Source organism: Carya illinoinensis, chromosome 10, assembly GCF_018687715.1.
Source record: "Carya illinoinensis cultivar Pawnee chromosome 10, C.illinoinensisPawnee_v1, whole genome shotgun sequence".
NCBI classification, from domain to species: domain Eukaryota; kingdom Viridiplantae; phylum Streptophyta; class Magnoliopsida; order Fagales; family Juglandaceae; genus Carya; species Carya illinoinensis.
The window spans coordinates 10,636,696-10,656,192 of NC_056761.1; the positions used below are offsets into that span (position 1 = coordinate 10,636,696).

Here is a 19,497-nt window from a genome sequence, read left to right on the forward strand (position 1 = left end):
CCGACAAGTATTTTTTCTAATTAGCAAAAAAGTTCAGAATAGGCAAATACAAATATAAATTCTTAATTTGTCTCTATAGACAATTCCTAATAGGCAAAAAATACAAATACAAATAGGCCTAATAGGCAAAATGCAAATATAAGTTCTTGGACTTTGCACACCCAATAAACAAATACAAATACATTAGATGCTCCAAATACATTTTAATCCCAAAAATTCCTGGACTCCACGGAAACAATGCATTTATCTCCATAGGCATTTCCTGTAACATTAAAAAAACCCAAATAAGTTAGATACCAACTTAAACATTAAGCCCATTAAAACGAGGACTCCATAGGCATTTTTGTTCTGTTCTCCATAAACAGCAACCTCATGTTTCTTGCTCAAGATTCACCATTTGTGATATGTTGTCATTTACATTTCCAAAATCCCTAGAGGAAAGATAAAAAAAAAAAAATCAAAATGAATTTATTAAATTAAAACACAAACAAAAAATTGGATCTTTGTAATATACCCCACCAAAGGATAGTTGTTATTGGTATGACCCTCAATCTTACAAATGCTACAACGCATTTTCTTCACTGATTGAGTCTCTCTCGGGTTCGTTGCTCTAAAAAATTTTGGTCTTCCTTTCCTTGGCACCTGTTGTGAATTTTGTATAGTTTGTGAGAAATTTAATATTACTTGTAATCTTAACATAAAGGAATCATTACGTGACATGTCTCCGCCTTCTAAATTTCATTCTTCAATTTTATCCATCAAAAGCAACTTATTGTGTACCTTGTCCAAGGCAAGAGAAAGGCGGTCTATTTTAAACCTTGATTGAGCCAAGTTTTGCAATATAGTAAAACTGCATCATCAAACGGGTATTTTCGCATTGTCAGATCTTCTTGTGTTGAAACATGCATCTCGAAATTTGATATTTCATGGATAGCTCGACTCTTTACATTGATGGTCCATTGCTCTAGAACATATTAATGTGACAAACGGTCTAAGTTATTTTTCTTCATGAAGACGCATAGGATATGCTTACACATAGTGCCCAGAAACTCAATCATATGATATATGCATATTGCATTTGCTTCTCTACAATCTAAATTGACATAATAATTGTGTTTGTCCTTGCCCTTAGGTGCCACCTCATAGGTCTTACTCTCACCCTCTTGCTAAACTTTTGTTGTTTTATATAGTTGGCAATTGAATAGCTCGTCTTGAAAGATATTGAAGGACTTCTTTGTATACACTTTGACAACATCTTTTTTAATTTTTCAACATGTTTTCAAAACCGGCCTAGTCGATTTCATTCTCACATCCTTCTATTTCTCCTTAAAATAGCGTGCATCTAAGGCTTTCTCATACTGATGCAAAAAGTCACTTACCATCGTGCTTGATCACACATAATCATTGAAAAGCTTATTCATACTCTCGCTCCTTTGTGTGGTTAACATACCGACATAAAATGTGGTTTGCAAGTAAGTCGGAACCCACTTCTCCTATCGGTTGTAAAGATTTTGTAGCCAATCATTACCGACTAGACAATAATTCACTAGTATTGAAACTCATTCCTCCTCGAACTCATCAGATGTTACAGTATTATGGATATAATGATGAAACTCTTTTTGAAATTCTGGAAACTTGTTATAGACATGTGACAAATGTTTTGAAAATTTTTGTAAAATATGCCACGAGCACAACCGGTGAGTTGTATTTGGGAGTACATCTGCAATGGCCTTAGCCATAACTTTGTCATTATCAGTAATAATGGTTGAAGGGGCACGCACAAGTATTGCTTCCTGCCATGTTCTCAGTAACCATATATAGGATTCAATTGTTTTATTAACTAATAATGCACAACCAAATATTATGATTTGGTGATGATGATTAACTCCTGAGAACGACAAAAATAGCATCTTATAGACATTTGTGAGGTATGTCGCATCAAATGTGACAACATCTCTGAAATATTGATATGCAGACCTTGATTTTGCATATGCCCAAAAACAACTTCTCATACATTGTTGTTCTCATCAACCTGCATTGAGTACACAAACTCAAGTTCTTTACATTGTCATTCAAGAAAGTATGCATACAACCTATGTGCATCTCCCTCCTCAAACAATTTTCTTCTTTTATTTCCTAAATAATTTTCGACATCTTTTCTAATACAACCAATGTTAAATTCACCATCTGCTTCTTTGCTTAACACTGACATTATTTTTCTTGTCGGTACATCAGACTCATTCAAAGTAAGAATGAGATTTTTTTGCACACGTGTTACTTTTCTATGTCTACGAAGTATACTGGTACTTTTTAGTGTGAGTAGTTCATAATTGTGTTGAGGCACGGACTTGCACACTACCCACCTTTTACCATCATTTTTTATATACATGGTAGCTTTACACCCAATCTCTATTTCAGCGGATTCAGGAATTTGTCTTTTTTTTTGTTTGAGACTTTCACGCCTAAATTTTTCCCTTGTACAAATATAGTGTACTCCAGTTAATTTTTTGTCCCATCTTGATAATTGCGTATGGTTGGTCCTTATTACAAAATATTTTCGTTTTGCATACGCTTTGTAAAATGCTTGGGCGTCCTCAACTTCATCAAATTCATTCCCAATGAACGGTTCAAAAAGTCCACTACTAGAAGTGGAAATGAAATTGACTCCATCTCCATATTCCATATTCACTCCATCTCCATCATCATCTCCCAAATTCACGCCATCTCTCATATTCAATCAATTGCCCACATTCACATCACATTGATCATCCAAAGTTTTATCCTCAATATTTTTATTTACAACTTGTGGACAGTTTCTAGTCATTAGCATCTCAACATCATCACTATCTGAACTCCACCCAAATTCCTTCATCCCAACATAAAACAATGTAATTATTAAATCAATCCCTAAAAAAATCACAATATTATCAAATTACTATTCAAACAAATCTCCATTAATGACTTTAAGCATTCAGCGAAATTTAGTCTCTGATGCAAAGTAATATATATATTTAGGGAAGCTATACTACATCTCAAGGTACAGGCAATTTATTTAATTTTTTGTCTTCCAAGAGGAACTCAATCAACAAACTGCAAATAGCATGCAGTACTGCAAACAACTAATTTCATCAATTCATAGTCTATTCATGAGTTCTCTAAAATTAATCCAATTAGATTTATATAGAAATCTATACATAGACAAACATGGCCAAGCAGCTTAAGGTAAGCAGTCTTGGATTGAAATCTAAGTGATATATACAAGCATAACACATTTTTCATTCTAGATTACAATTGAAAACTAGAGGATAACAAAACATAGACCATGATTTTGACTGGTTTGTCGTTGTGCAAGTAGTGAGAAATCAAAGCCAAAAACCTTACAACAAAACACACAAAACGCAAACCATTAGAAATTAGGAATTACAAAATTAGAGAAATTGGTATCTGAGATCCTCCAATGGTGAAGTTGCAATATTGAGTTTCGGGGTCTTAATTCTGAGTTCTTGATTTAGTAAGGGAGAGCGTAGGAGAGAGATTGAAGTAGATAGAGGGAAGGAGAGAGAGAGATTCTGAACTTCATCTTAGGGTTTTCGCAAGGGAGATCGAAGGAGAGAGAGGGAAGAAGAGAGATTATGAAGATTGGTTTAGGGTTTCAGTTCCTCTTCGAAGGAGAGAGAGAGAGATTTAAAATGGGTTATGAGGGAGGAGAGAGATCGAGTACAAAGAGAGACAGACGAGGGAAGGAGAAGCAATTTCGGTCTGGAGCTCGAATAGGAAGGCAGTTTTGAGTGATCCCCTACTATACTCCCTACATGGCTTCCGAAGGAATGACTACGTGGTAGCTCCTAATTGGTTTCCGATAAGTGAGGTTTATAGGTGACACCAGTCCAAAGAGGAACTGATATTCAAATTCTAAAATTTACATTTAAAATCAAATTATGACATTTACTGAGGGTTTTCTTAACCCTCATCACAATATGATCCATACATGCATTCTTGTTGACCATTTCCAAGCCATACATCATGCTATCAATTTTTTATTAAGAGTTAATAACAATAGTCACATATAGAAAAATGTTAATCTTATTCAAATCTCTCAAATAATTCTCATACTAGTCTTCATGCTCATTGTCATATCCCATAACCTACTTTGGTCACTCTCACACATTTCATCTAATTTTTTGTTACCTTATATATTTGTCGATAATATTTATTAGATGTAACGTACAAATACCTGAAAAAGTATACATGACCTAGTAGAAAAATCTAAAAAATTCTATAAAAATCCCCACTATATCTCAATTATCATCCTTAGACTTGTCCAATCTCCTATCATCGTCAAATTGTTTGATATGTTGCGTGTCTTCATCACCTAATAAGTTGAAGGCCTTTCTATACCCTTGGAACGTCTCCAATATCAAGAATGTTGAGCTATATCTTATATGAACATCAAGACACAATCTCTTATTGCATTCAATATATGCAACCCTCAAATCAACTTGAATTTATCAAGTCTAGCCTGTGAATATCTCACAAATCTCACAACACTTTTAACTTTTACAGCCGAATCATTCGCATCTTTCAAACTGTCAATCGCAATAAGATTTGAGATATGTGTTGCATATTTTACATGCAAATACTCACCATTCATAATTGACTTATTGTATTTTCTAAACTTATTTTTAAGATACTCTAAAACGATATTACTCAATGAGACATTGTCAATTATTATTGTCACAACCTACTCCAACTCCACTCCTTTATTGCAGTCATTCCAATGGTCGCACCATTGTGATCAATAATTAAACAAAATTTGTGAATCTTTTTATTTAATTGCCAATCAAAGTCTACAAAATGAGTCGTCTAAGACATATAGTTCAAATTTTAGATTGATGTCCTCGTATCAGTGGTGAGGCAAACTCTTTGACCCCTTAATTTGTTTCTTAATAATTCTTTAAGTACACAGTATAGTTTAATGATAATTTCCTACTATGCATTGAGAAAGAAAATTAAACCTAGATTCAAAATACTTAGAATATGCTTAGAACCTTTCACCTCCAATATACCGAAAGGGTAACTCGTCTATTATGATCATACAAGCTACATGTCCCCTATACTCCTCCATATCATATTTTGTATACCCATTCAACATTTCCCTCACTAATCTCATCCACTATTTTTTTAAGTCCAATCTATAACATAGATGAATTCATTTATTGTAAAGAACATCTACTTGGACTAATTTTGTATTGTTATTTTAATTGAAACTTCACTTGAGATGTACCGTGTCTTTTGTAGTAACATTCATATATATTACCACAATAGTTACACTGAGCTTTGGGGTCACCACTCTCTAACTCGGAGAAGTGAGTTCACATAGCTCAAACTTGTTTCTTATTTGATAGGCCCATGAGGTTTAGGGGTAATGGGAGGGGTAGGGGAACTAACATTAATGCTAATATTGAGACTTGACTCACTATTAATGGAGCTGACTCCGAAATACCTGATATAATATAAAAATTATACAATAATTAAAATATACAATCATGAATATTACAATTGATTAGAGTTTCAATTTTAAAACCCCAACACTAAAACCCAAAACATATTGCGGTTTCAAAACTTGAACTCCAAACATATTGCAAAATTGAAACCTCAAATCATATTAAGTTAGGGTTTTAATCAAAAACCCTAACATAAATAAATTAGGGTTTTGGATTGAAACTCTAAATTAACACACACAAATAACAATCTAATCTCTACATCACGCAAAATATAATCACATCCGCTAAATCCATTGACCAATCATGAGGTTATAAAAAAAATAAAAAATTTGGTTGAACCAGGTAAGACTTGTAACCAGTCTGGTTTGATACCGATTCTTAAAAATCAAAACTAGTCCTAATCTGATTTAGGACTGGTATGTATATAGATATTTTAATTTTTTGTTTTCATATTTTAAAAACTAGTTTGAACCGAATTGGACCGGTATATATATAGATATTTTAATTTTTTATATCGGTATCGGTTTTCATATTTTGAAAACCGGTTTGAATCGAATTGGACTGGTATATATATTAATTTTTTATATTATGTATAGTTTTTATATTATATTATGTATATTATATACTAAATTCCTAATTAATATAATAGAAAATTTTAATCTTATTATTCAAGTCTATTAATTTCACTAATAATTAGACAATACTTATAATATACTAATATAATTAGATACTAATGAATCAGTAATTTTTAATCATTAATACTAAATTCTAACAACTAACATATTAGTGTTGAAAAAATTATAATACTAAACTTACGTAGTACTGAATGTGTAAATAGTAAATAAAGAAAAAAGATCGAACCAAAAGAATCAAAATTTTTAATTTTAGTGATGAATCGATTGGTATTGATTCTTAAATTTTTAAAACCCGTATATATAGGTTTGGTTTCAAAATTTTTTCAGAACCAAACTAAATCAGACTTGTTACACCCTTAACCAATCGTATTTTCTATATTCTAATCTTTTGGAAAACTAAAATAAATTTCTGGAGAGATTTTGGGCTACATATAGAGGTTGAGAGAAAACGCAAAAATTTGAGAAGTGCTCATAGACTTACGACGTAAGCTAATATAGAGCTCGTGTGTTTGTCACTATTTTTTTTTAGATATTAAGCATAATTTATTTAATCTAAAATTGTATAATCTATTTCGTATTAACAAGCGGCCCTGTAAATTATTTTTATTTTTATTTTAAAGAGGTGGGTAGACGATAGCTTGGTTGTTGGAACGAAATTACGACAAATAACAGTAAAAAAAAGCCGTACCCAATGGACAAATCACAAATGCCCTTTTATAGGCTTTCCCTGTTTGCTCTGGCATTTCCCTTCTGGTTGTCTAATAATTATTTTAATTATTTTCTTAAATAAATCAGTGGACACGTATCATTGTCCGGCTTATTACAATGAATAATTAATATCATTATCTTATTCCTATGGAAGGAAAATAAAATAACTTGTGATGCCGTTTCAAAGCAAGTGGCCAACAAGCCTCCAAGCAACTTGCACCCTATGAAATCAACTGAATTCACTATTACAACCTCATATATTATATATATATATATATATATATGAAAAATTTTATATACCATATTATCATTTCACTTGTATCTCATTAAGTAAGATGTAATATATTTATTATTATTAAATAATCATTTATTACATGTTTTTTTATTATTAGATGGTAATAAATGCACAACATTATATATAGTAAAATGTAAATGAGATGGACTGATTTGATTATACAAAATTAAACTATTTCATCTTAACTTATATAATTATTATAATTTTCTTAAATTTTTACATAAAATATAATAAACAATTCAACTTTTTCAAATTTTAAAACAAAAATTATATTATAATAATATTTTATTCAATTTTTAACAAAATATCTCATGAACTGCGTAACAAAATAAGGCCTTAAAGTTATAGGTAGTGTAACTTTTGGGATTTATATGAAAAAATATATTTTAATGATAGATTTTATTTTATTTTTAAAATGACTATGTGAAATTTGTATATCTTAAAACTGTATCTAGTATTACTTATAACATTTATATAATGAAATTTGATTTGTACCATTCAAAATTTTAAAATTTATCTTTTCAATTATATTATGCTATATAAATATTTTATCAAATTTTTTATCCACGTGGACTTTAAATAAAAATTTTCATATAATAATTATCATATAAATTAACATAATAATATAAAAATATTTTGTTAATTTAAACGTTGAAATAAACTCCCCTATGTGAAATTACTGATCCGTATATATAAAAAATATATTTATATTTTTTAGAGACCTACGACACTGCGTTCTCTTATCATTTTTTTTTTTTTGGCCAATTAACTCTCTCGAGTCTCGTCCCTCCAGCCTGCGATTGCAGCTTCTGCTTCTTCTTCTTCTTCTTCTTCTTCTTCTTTTTTTTTTTTTGCTTTTATTTTTTTTTTGGGGTTTCTCTGTTAATATCTCATACGCCGTGAAGTGGATTCGATCCAATCCATACGCAAGTTATTGGAATCGGCTTGATTCAGATTGTTCGGTTTCGTTTCGATCGTTTGCTGCGCTCTCGTCGGTCGGCTTTCGCTGAATCCGGGATTTTTCGAGAGTTTGGCGAGACGCCTGCGCTAGGGTTACCGAGGCCGCAGATCTGAGTCCGTTTGGTTCCGTGGAGGGGATTTCACCGTATAATTCAAAATGTTTTGGCGTATGGCGGGGTTGTCCACTACGTCTCCTGTGAGTTATCGGATTGGGGTTTTGTTTTATTTCGTCCATTCTACATGTACACACAATGCATATTAAATTGAACGAGATATTGCTAATTGTTGTGGATTGGGATAGTTATTTGTTTGACTGTTGATAAAATGTAGGATGCGATTTATAAAGTGAATTTGTGCATTGAGTTTATTTGTTGTTTTGGACCTAAAAGCAATCCTCAGTTCATAACTATATTGTTGTATATTCTCTAATCTGGGCATTAGATTAAAAGAAATTATATTGTTTGTGTCCCTATCTTTCCTGAGTTTCCTCAACACTAGATTAGGGATTATCGCATGATTAAAGCTTTTATTAAACTAAGTTAAATTGACAGTCTGAATGTGATGGAATGAATTTCTAATCGAACCTCTCTCTTTCTCGGAGTGGCACAATTTAACAAAGTGAGAGAAGAATGCAAATCTACATGTAAATAATCTATTCTCAAATTCGAGGGCTATGCTGGCTTGTTCTGCTTGGTAGAAATGGTGCTCTTCTCTATAATTAGAAGGGCTAGAAATGGACGGGCTGTATAATTTGGAATTCTGTGAAGCACTTATATGGATTCCATAGACAAAGCCATCGAAACAGACTGTGCAATATGTCAAATTGAAATACATAAATTTGAAATCTTGAACGTACTTAATTTCAAGCCTTCCAAAACATGGGATCCCATACATTCTTTTTGAATCCCCCTTTCTAAGAATCATAAAAAGTTTACCCCATATCTTGATTTTCTCGATAGGTACTGAAGTAGAAGTTCATTTTAAAATATAAATATAAGTACATAAAAACAATATATGCCCCATATCTTGATAAAACTAGCATTTTCTTTTCAAGATTTCAGATATATATTCAATTTATATTTCTGTCGTATCCCTGCATATATATTGGATATAATATACGATATGTTTATAACAGTAACTTTGAAGAACCCATGCATCTTAGTTGGATATTGAAACTTTTTTTGATAAGTTAGCGGGGGATTGATACTTATAATTTGACTACAAAGAAACACAGAAACGAAGAAAGAGAATTGTGAATTTCAATTATGCTCCTCTTACTGAAATAGTTTTATTGACCCATCATCTGGGTATGATATCTATTATATGTGGCGATGGACTTTCTATATTGGTTTCTTTTCTGTTTGTTTTATTAACTGAAGGGACCAATCTTGAGTGTATGCTTTTACCTTTGGTTATGGATGAGAATAGTTTCCAATGGGCTGGGATGATATTATGAGGCCTTTTTAGGTTGAAGTAATAAGTGGGAACTATAGATGGGCAATGTAATGTAGGAGTAAGTAGGATAAGCCTATTGTGATTACACTTTTGGCCAAGCTATAAATTGTGATGTCTTTACTGGAATGTTATTGGTAAATATACTTGGAGATACCTATGACATGATTAGAGGTCTGAAGGAAGGGGAGACCATCTATGATTTTACTAGGAAGTGAAGGAGTGTGGCTAAAGTTGTATGGCTCAGAACACCTATAGAGTAGGTAGCAGCTCTTCATTCGAATGACCCAACTTCATCACCACACTGGGTGTCAATTGACCTGTCATGCTGAGAGCATACGAATCAGCACATGAGCATTCCCCTGCATACAAATAAAACTGGGCATTTTACCCTTTCAGAATGAGAGGCCTTTGTTAGTTATACTTTATCAATTGATACTCCTGTTCTTATCGAGTCTCTTCAATTTGATAGCTAGATACTGAAATTAAGGCACTGGCAGTGCAATATTGCTCTTTGATTATGTGGTTGTAGCAGTGATTCAGCAACATGGTCAATAGTATTGCCATGCCAATACTGAAAGCTAGATCGACTACTGGTGTGGCTTTAGTGGTTTTGGCTGTGCCTATACCTTTGCTTCTATAGGATCTGTACGAGGATATGCTACTGTAGCTTCACTTTAGGCAGCAACAGCTACCCTGGAATTCAAAGACTCGAAACTCCTCTAAGCAGCTTCTATACCTATGTATGAAACTATTGGGGTAGATTAGAACAAAGTGGGGGTGACATTAGTGGGATAGAGGAGAAGTCATTCATATGTTTTGGTTGCGTGAAAAAAAGATGTGTGAATGCATCATTTATAGGAATGTCATCGTTCAATTTTATTGGACAAACTATGCAAGACATGACATGGTCTTAGATGGGAATGAATGGAGAAAGGATTCATGACTTTATGTTGTTGATCCCACCTACTCATGATTAACACTTTGCTAAGTTCGTTGAGAGGAGATTGAAACCTACAACACACTGTTCTATCTTTTAAGTCAGGTAAATCATGCGAGGTCTTCAGCTTGTTTAGGTTGTATGAAGTGGATGGTTACTAGCTGAAGTGCCTGCTGCTTATGTGGCTTTTATTATTAGTTTTATCGGTAAATAAAATTTTATTGATCGTAAGAATGGGCAAAAGCCCAAGTACACGGGTGATATACATGAGCAACGCCTATGAGTGATGTTCTAAATATACAAGAAATTCATGAATGGCCATGCCATTAAAATCAATTACAATCATTTCATGTAGCTTTTATTATTCTCAGCTGCTACTTGTACGAAGAATATGCACACTTTTTGTCACATCATGTCAAATTCTATGTAGACCCCAATGCCCCTTCTTAGGGTTGACGATTTTGCAACATGAACTTAGTTTGAATCTAGGAGCCAATTAGTGTGGATGCCATTTACTATGCCTCTCTTGGGAGTGAGATGATTTCCTGAAATCATTTTTGCTTGCTGCTAGTTTTCTGTTGAGAGATTTTTCCTGGCCTTCCTTGCATGACATGCTTTTTGCTAATTTAGGAGGTAATATATATTTTTTTGTGAATTTTTTTACTTCTTATTTTTCTAGCTTATCTGTGCTTGATATATGCTCACTGCAGGTGGAGACTATTTTGGATAAGGAAAATTTTACATTGGAGGAGCTTCTTGATGAGGATGAAATTATTCAAGAATGCAAAGCTCTTAATGGCCGCCTTATCAATTAGTAATGCTCTTTTTCTTTCCTCAGTTACCCATATTTTTTACTTTCAAAATGTTTTGTCTGTCAATATATTGCAAGAAAAATGTATTATTGATGGTTAATGTTTTGAATGGTTGAGTAATGATAGATATACAACCCTTTACACAACTCTTTTCACAACTATGCTTTAAAATGAGAGTATTTTGGCACAATGATATTTTTATAATTATTTTATAGGTTTTTCTCAAAAAAAAAAAAAAAAAATTTTATAGGTTATTTTACAAAAATACCTTTTATTTAAAACATGGTTGTGTAAAAGATTGTGTGTTTTTCAATTCCTTTTTATGCTCACTTCATGTCTTTGGAGGGATTTTTTTTTGCAACATCATGTTTTGATATTCTGAGTAGGCAAATTAGAGTTAAGATCTAAGGTGATATATTTTTTTGATAAGTAAGAAGAATTTATTAATCCACGTAATTAGGCATAACCCAAGTACATTGGAAGTATATAATAGAAAAAACACCTAATTACAAGCTAAGTGCTATGAAAACAACATAAAAGTCATTAAAGCTAGTCCCATTCAATACAATAGCCAAGGCCCAAATTAGCAACGTATGGAAGAATAAATCTCTAAACCCTCCCATCGAATATTCCCTATTGTCAAAACAACGACCATTCGTCTCATTCCAAGTACACCACAATAGTCATAATGGCACCATCTTCCAAACAGTCGTAATTGACGATTGGCCCGAATTCCTTTCCAACAAGACAAAAGATTTATCACCCTCCTAAGCATTGCATTACCCATGCAATACCAAGCATGGTAAAACTTCATCCCATAAAGCCTTAACCACATCACAATGAAGAAGAAGGTGGTCCACCGATTCTCCATTTCTTTTACACATAAAGCACCAATCCATTATAATAATGTTGCATTTTCTCAGCTTATCGATAAACAGAATTTCCACATGGGAAGCCAACCAGCCAAAGAAAGCAACCTTGAGAGTACTTTGCTTCTCCAAATGCACTTCCAAGGGAAATCAATAGAAGAATGGGTTGACATAACCTTATAAAAGGATCTGATCGAAAAGTTCTTATTCCTTAGATGAATCCAAAGCAACCCATCCTCCTCTACAACCTTTAAATTCAGTGAGTATAACAAACTGTAAAATTCAGTAATATCCCTCATCTCCCAATCCTGAACAGCTCTAATAAACCTCACATACCACTGAAGAAAACCGGTAGAAATGTCCATATAATTAGCCCCAGAAGCACCCTTATCCAATGCAGTCCTATAAAGAGAAGGGAAAGCATTCTTCAGAGCAACATCTCCACACCATAGATCATGCCAATATCTGATTTGAGTTCCCCTTCCCACCTCAAATCTGAAGTTTCTGAAGAAATCTCCCCATCCATTCCGGATAAATTTCCACACTCCCACACCATATGCCCCTCTTACTTCATTTGAGCACCAACCTCCCCAAATACTCCCTCATTTAACATCAATAACATTCCTCCAAAGAGCATCTCCTTCCCAAATGATACCACCACAACCATTTCCCAAAAAGTGCCTTATTAAAAATTCTCAAACACCTGGTGCCAATAAAAAAAATATCTCAGCTTTCTAACCCTAGACCTCCACAAGATAAAGGGGTACAGATCTTATCCCACTTAAGCAAATGGAATTTTTTCTTATCCTATTGGCCTCCCCACAAGAAGCATGAAAAATCTTTTCCATTCTATTAGCCACCCCTGCAGGCAAAGGAAATAAAGATAGAAAGTAAATTGGAAGGTTAGATAAAGTGTTCTTGATTAAGGCAATTCTTCCACCTTTGGACAAATAAATCATTTTCCAACCAGCCAATCTACATTCAATCTTTTTGATAATCCCATCCCACATTGCCTTGGATTTATGAGGGGCCCCCAAGGGAAGACCAAGATACTTCATAGGCAAAGATGACACTTTGCAACCCAAAATATCAGCCAATTCAGATTTCAATAAGCTCATCTTAAGGCCGGGGACAACTTCAAAAGAAAGCAAAAGAGCCCTCAATGAACAAATCTGATTGGGATCCATTTGACAAAGAATCAACATATCATCAGCAAATAGGAGATGTGAGACATTTATGCCACCATTCAATGAACCTCCCACTGAAAAACTTGATATGAAGCCGCTATTTGTTGCCTCCTTCAACAATTTTTTTTTTTTTATTGGCACCGGATGTCCAGGAACAGAGTTCCAACCAATCCCGGGAGTGCACAGGCCCTTGGCAATTAGTTTCCTGCAAGTGCATCTCGGATAATTCAAGGGGAAAATTCCCTAGTCCGATTGCCTCTAGAGATTGTTTGCACCCAAGGGGATTTGAATCTTAGACCTAGGGGGAGCAAACCCGCCTTTACCACTTGAGCCAACCCATAGGGGTTACTCAAAGTAGACCAGTCTGATTCAAAACCTCATTCCACAAGAACCTGGCCACTTCATATTGAAGAAAAAGATGATTAACAGATTCCCCATCCTCCTTGCACATGACACACCAATCAGCAATGTACATACCTCTTCTTCTAAGATTTCCAGCCGTCAACACTTTGCCCAGGGATGCCACCCAACAGAAAAAAGCAACCTTGGAAGGAACTTTCACTTTCCATTATTTTTTCCAGGGGAATTCACAGCTCCTATGACTGGTTAATATGCTGTAAAAAGAAGAAACTGAGAACTTATAATTTCCTGCAGGAACCCACAGCATGTTGTCCTCCCTACCTAGCATCAACAAAAAACTGTAGTCTTTCCAGAAAAGCCTTAACATCATCCACTTCCCAGTCATTAACATCCTAATAAAGTTAACATTCCACTGAATATTATTGTCAATGCAAAAGAAATAATTTCCCACAGCTGCATTTTGATCCCTTGCAATTCTAAAAGGAGAGGGAAAATCCAACTTAAGTGTAGAATCCCCAAACCATAAGTCATGCCAGAAAAGTATCCTCTTCCCATTTCCCACCTTTAATCTAATATAATTAGGAAATTCCCCCCATCCTTTTCTAATGAACTTCCACGAACTCACCCCATATGCACCTCTAGTATCTTTTGAGCACCAACCTCCCCACAAACTACCATATTTTACATCAATAACATTTTTCCATAAGGCATTTCTCTCCAAGTGGTATCTTCAAAGCCATTTCCCAAGTAATGCTCTATTAAACAATCTCAAATTTTTTATCCTTAACCCACCACAATCAATCACTTTGCAAACCTTTTTCCAACTACCAAATGGAACTTTTGTTCATCTCCTTTACGATCCCATAAAAAAATTCTGAAATAAACTCTCAATTCTTCTTTCTACCCTTGCCAGCAACGGAAAAAGAGATAAGAAATAAGTGGGAAGATTAGACAAAGTACTTTTTATTAGAGTTAATCTTCCCCTTTTAGACAAGTAGATCATTTTCCAACCAGCTAACCTACTTTCAATTTTATCAATCACCCCATGCCAAATATTAACAGATTTATAAAAAGCCCCCAAAGGAAGCCCAAGGTACCTCATAGGGAGTGGAGAAATTCTGCACCCCAGAATATTTGCCAAGTCTGAAATATTCTGAACAGAACCCACAGGAATGACTTCAGATTTTGATAAATTAACTCTTAACCCCGATACTGCTTCAAAACACAGCAAAAGTGCTCTTAAAGCACAAAGATTGTCAGAATTGGGCTCACTAAAAATCAATGTATCATCTGCAAACTATAAGTGAGAAACTTTTAAACTACTCCAGACCTCATCACTCACCATAAAGCTGGACAGAAAATTACCATCCACCGCCTTCTCAATCATTCTACTCAAGGCATCCATGATCATAACAAAAAGAAAGAGAGAGATGGGATCACCTTGCCTCAAACCCCGCTAGCTACTAAAGAGTCCAACCTGTTCTCCATTCACCAAAATAGAAAATCTTGAAGTTGACAAACAATGCTTTATCCATGAACACCATTTATCTCCAAAACCATATCTCCTCAGGAAATAAACAAGGAAATCCCAGCACAAATGGTCATAAGCCTTTTCCATGTCCAATTTGATTAAAATGCCAGCTTTCTTTATTTTAATTTTACTCTCCAAGCATTCATTTACAATTAAAACAGAGTCTAAAACCTGTCTTCCCCTCACAAAGGTATTTTGCGTTTTTAAAATAATCCTCTCCATCACCCTACTCAGACGGTTGGCCAGCAGCTTAGAAATGATTTTATACACTCCATTCACCAAACTAATAGGCCGAAAATCTCTCATCTCCACAGCCCCTACCTTTTTCGGAATAAGTGCAATGAAAGTTGCATTAAAACTCTTCTCAAACCTCATGTACGAATGAAACTCAGCAAACACCTTCATAATATCTTCTCTAACAATGTCATAGCATGCTTGATAAAACACCAAAGAGAACCCATCCAGGCCTGGAGCCTTATCCCTATCCATACCCTTAATCACATTAAGTACTTCTTCTTCTTCTTCAAACTCTCTCTCTCTCTCTCTCTCTCTCTCTCTCTCTCTCTCTCTCTCTCTCTCTCTCTCTCTCTCAGCCAATCAGCTTCGACCTGACCTATAGAATCAAAACAAAGTCTGTCCAGTTTTGGTCTCCCCGAAAAATCTGCTGAAAACAACTGCTCATAAAATTTCACCATGTGAGCCTTAATATCTTCTTGATCTGTAATAAGTCTGTCTCCATCTTGAAGAACCTCAATCACATTATTTCTTCTATGGGAGTTCGCCATTTGATGAAAGAATTTATTGCACCTATCTCCTTCATTCAACCACAGCACCCTAGATTTTTGCCTCCACAAAATTTCCTCAATTAACGCTATATTTTCCAGTTCTGAAACCGCCCTTTTTTTCTTTTCCTGTCCTCCCCCGAAATAACCCCTTGCACCTCCTGCTCATCCAAACCTCTCAACTGTTCCACAAGAAGCTTCCTCTTGCTTTCCAAATTCCCAAACTCCTCTTTATTCCATCTCTTTATATCTTTCTTCAGAGATTTCAATTTTCCAGCCAAAACAAAACTAGGAGTGCCTGAAAAGTTATAAGAATTCCACCACCTTCTCACCCTGTCCACAAATCTCTCATCCTTCAGCCACATGTTTTCAAATTTAAAATATCTTCTCCCACCCTAAATTCCACCACAATCCAGCATGATAGGAAAATGATCAGAACACAATCTCAGCAATAATTTCTGACTCAGACTAGAAAAATGAGCCTCCCAAGAAGGTGAAACTAGAAACCTATCCAGCCTTGAATATGTCCTACCATTTTTCCAAGTATAATCTCCTCCCACCAAAGGTAAATCAATCAGATTTAATTCAAAAATTAAATCTGAAAAAGTAGACATTGCATGTGAAAAATATGAATCCCCCAATCTCTCACAATGAAACAAGTGAGATTAAAATCCCCATGAAAACACCAAGGTAAATTCCACCAACCACATACACCCGACATTTCATCCCATAATAAACTCCTACTATCCACATTAGGGCCATACACTCCAGCGAATGCGCATTCAAATCCATCCTCAATACTCTTAAAATGACATGCCACCAAGAATTCCCCCACAAAATGATCCCTCAACTCCACCACCCTCCCATTCCACATTGTTATAATTCCACCCGAAGCCCCATTTGACACCAACTCAACACAACCCCCACTAGGACAATTCCACAATCTCTAAACAATAGCTTGATTCACATATTTCAGTTGTTTCTTGAAGGCAAATCACATCCACCCTCCATTTTCTAAACCAAAATTTCACTCGAAGACGCTTTCGAGGGTCATTAAGTGTAACACCCCGTTCCCGTAGGATAGAGATGTTACTAACAAACATGATAAAAGGCCCGGTAAAGAGACTCATTACTCTGAAATACCTCATTTATTGAAAGAAACTTAACTGAAAGGATATAAATAGTCTTGAAACTTGAAACTGATTAACGCAAAACATGAGCTAATCTTAAACAAGACTAGTTATTGAAATGACATAAAAGAAACTTAATTCTTGTGTAAATGACACTTATTCGTCTCTAAGTCCTTATACTAAATCTACTCCTGGCCATCCAGCTCTGCATCATCATAATCACCATCTGTGGCAATCAACATAGAAGAAAATAAAAAGACAAACAACAAAAATGAGTCGAATACTCAGTAAATAATACATCATACCGTAAAATACTATCTAGCTTAGCATAAATTTGATTTTTAAAGCCTTATCATAACTTTCATATAACATTCATGGATTAACATGAGCGGAAACATTCATAATCATGGCAAACATGAAGCGTGAATGCATGAGTAACTTGTTTATCTTGAATTGTACTTATTTCATAGTGAACCACGCTTGAGTCCATGGCACCACATAACTTGTCATGTAGTGAAACACGCTTGAGTCTGTATTTCACTTAACTTGCATAACATGAAGTGAAATACGCTTGAGTCCGTATTTCACTTATCCTGCTTGACATGGAGTGAAACACGCTTGAGTCCGTATTTCACTTATCCTGCTTGACATGGAGTAAAACACGCTTGAGTCCGTGTTTCACTTATCTTGCTTGACATGGAGTGAAACATGCTTGGGTCCATGTTCACTTAACTTGCATGACATGGAGTGAAACACGCTTGAGTCCGTGTTTCACTTAACTTGTGGTAACCACGCTTGAGTCCGTGGTACCGTCTTAGTATAACTGTGGTAAACACGCTTGGGTCCGTGTTACCTTAAAATGTTTATCTTTCTTGATGCATGATAATTTTCTTGGACTTCTTAGACTTTTCTAGCATGACATATTCTTGTACATGGCATGGCATAACATGATATATTCTTGTACATGGTATAGTATAGCATGACATGGCCTAACATGATTTAATCATTTTATGACATTTCATGGCATGCATGATCTGAGAACTAATGAACATGTCATACATGATCTGGCTATTTATTACATGGCATGCTTGACTTAAGTTATTGCATGAACAATACATGGCATATATGGTCTAAGTACTACATGAATGAAGCATGCATGATCTGGCTATTTTAATTCATAGAATACCTATCTTAAATTATTATATGATCATATCATGACTTCCATGTGATTTTAGTAACATTCAATCCATTAATCAACAATCCATAAAAGCATAACATATATATAGGCTTACTTTCATGTAAATCATCGTAATTCATAGAAATTCGTGAAAGCGATCTAACCTTGACTTGGCTCTTAGCGCAACGTAGATAACCATCAAAACCATATCATATTATCATACCCAATTATAATATTTACATTACGCGTACATTTATATGATCATACTATTTACCTCTTAGCGGTGCTTCCGAAATCTCACGTCGTAGCTCGTGACCTATACGAGGCACTAGACGTTACTAATCTTTCTAGAAAACATGTCGTAGCAATCTAATTACTTAAAATCTTACCATAGAGATAATTTAATAAATAAGTAATTAATAAAAAGAATAAATATAATCAGAACATAACTAAATAATTTCTAACTGAATTAACCTAAATTATAGGTTCGTATGTTACATTAAGACCCCTTACATTCCAAGAAATAATCTTTGGCTTCATCTAGAATCTATCACAACCCTTTCCTTTCTCTTATTTCTAACTACGCTTCCTCCCTTCCCATCATAGTTTACTGAGCACGGCAACCTCTTCAATTCTCTCTCATTTTTTAAGACAATTCTGGCCAACGAAGGCTAACCAGCCTCAATAGCAATTAAAAGAGCTCTAAACTGTTCAGCAAATCCATCACAAGACACACCCACACACTCCTTTATCTCATCCACCTTTCTCATCATCCAATCCAAGGATTTAGAATTTCACTCGATACCAGGGAAAATAGAACATAGAGGAACATGAGAAAATTCCTCTACTGGTTCACATGAAACTCCAATTTCACCATCCTCATCCTCTGTATAGCAAATAGGACCCATTTGCAACTCAAAAATATTATTCTCAGAAAAAATAGCTCCATTCTCCAGCATACCAACTACATGAATAACTTGATTCTCCACCCTCTCATTCTCAACTACCTCATCCACCATCTTTACACCTTCCTCCCTTACTTCCCCTCCCTTACTTACTTGATAGTTTCAGACAAGACTTCTTCATTCCCGCCCTGGTCTTTACTCGACCCTTCCTAATCCCTATTTGAAACCTAGGATGACTGCACAATCTCAG

The 19,497-nt window shown here is 34.7% G+C and overlaps 1 protein-coding gene across 3 annotated transcripts in view; it reads left to right on the top strand.

The window, feature by feature from the left end:
- Positions 1–7,882: 7,882 nt before the first annotated feature.
- LOC122279662 (serine/threonine-protein phosphatase 6 regulatory subunit 3-like) overlaps positions 7,883–19,497 on the top strand; it is a 34,723-nt gene continuing 23,108 nt past the window's right edge. For 2 of the 3 annotated variants that reach the window (XM_043090417.1, XM_043090418.1), the window contains exons 1-2: positions 7,884–8,298; positions 11,205–11,308. In XM_043090417.1, the coding sequence (XP_042946351.1) occupies positions 8,260–8,298; positions 11,205–11,308 (143 nt within the window). In that variant the 5' untranslated portion in view covers positions 7,884–8,259. Of the gene's footprint in view, positions 8,299–11,204; positions 11,309–19,497 lie in introns of all 3 variants that reach the window. The other variant, XM_043090419.1, reaches the window with a different exon arrangement.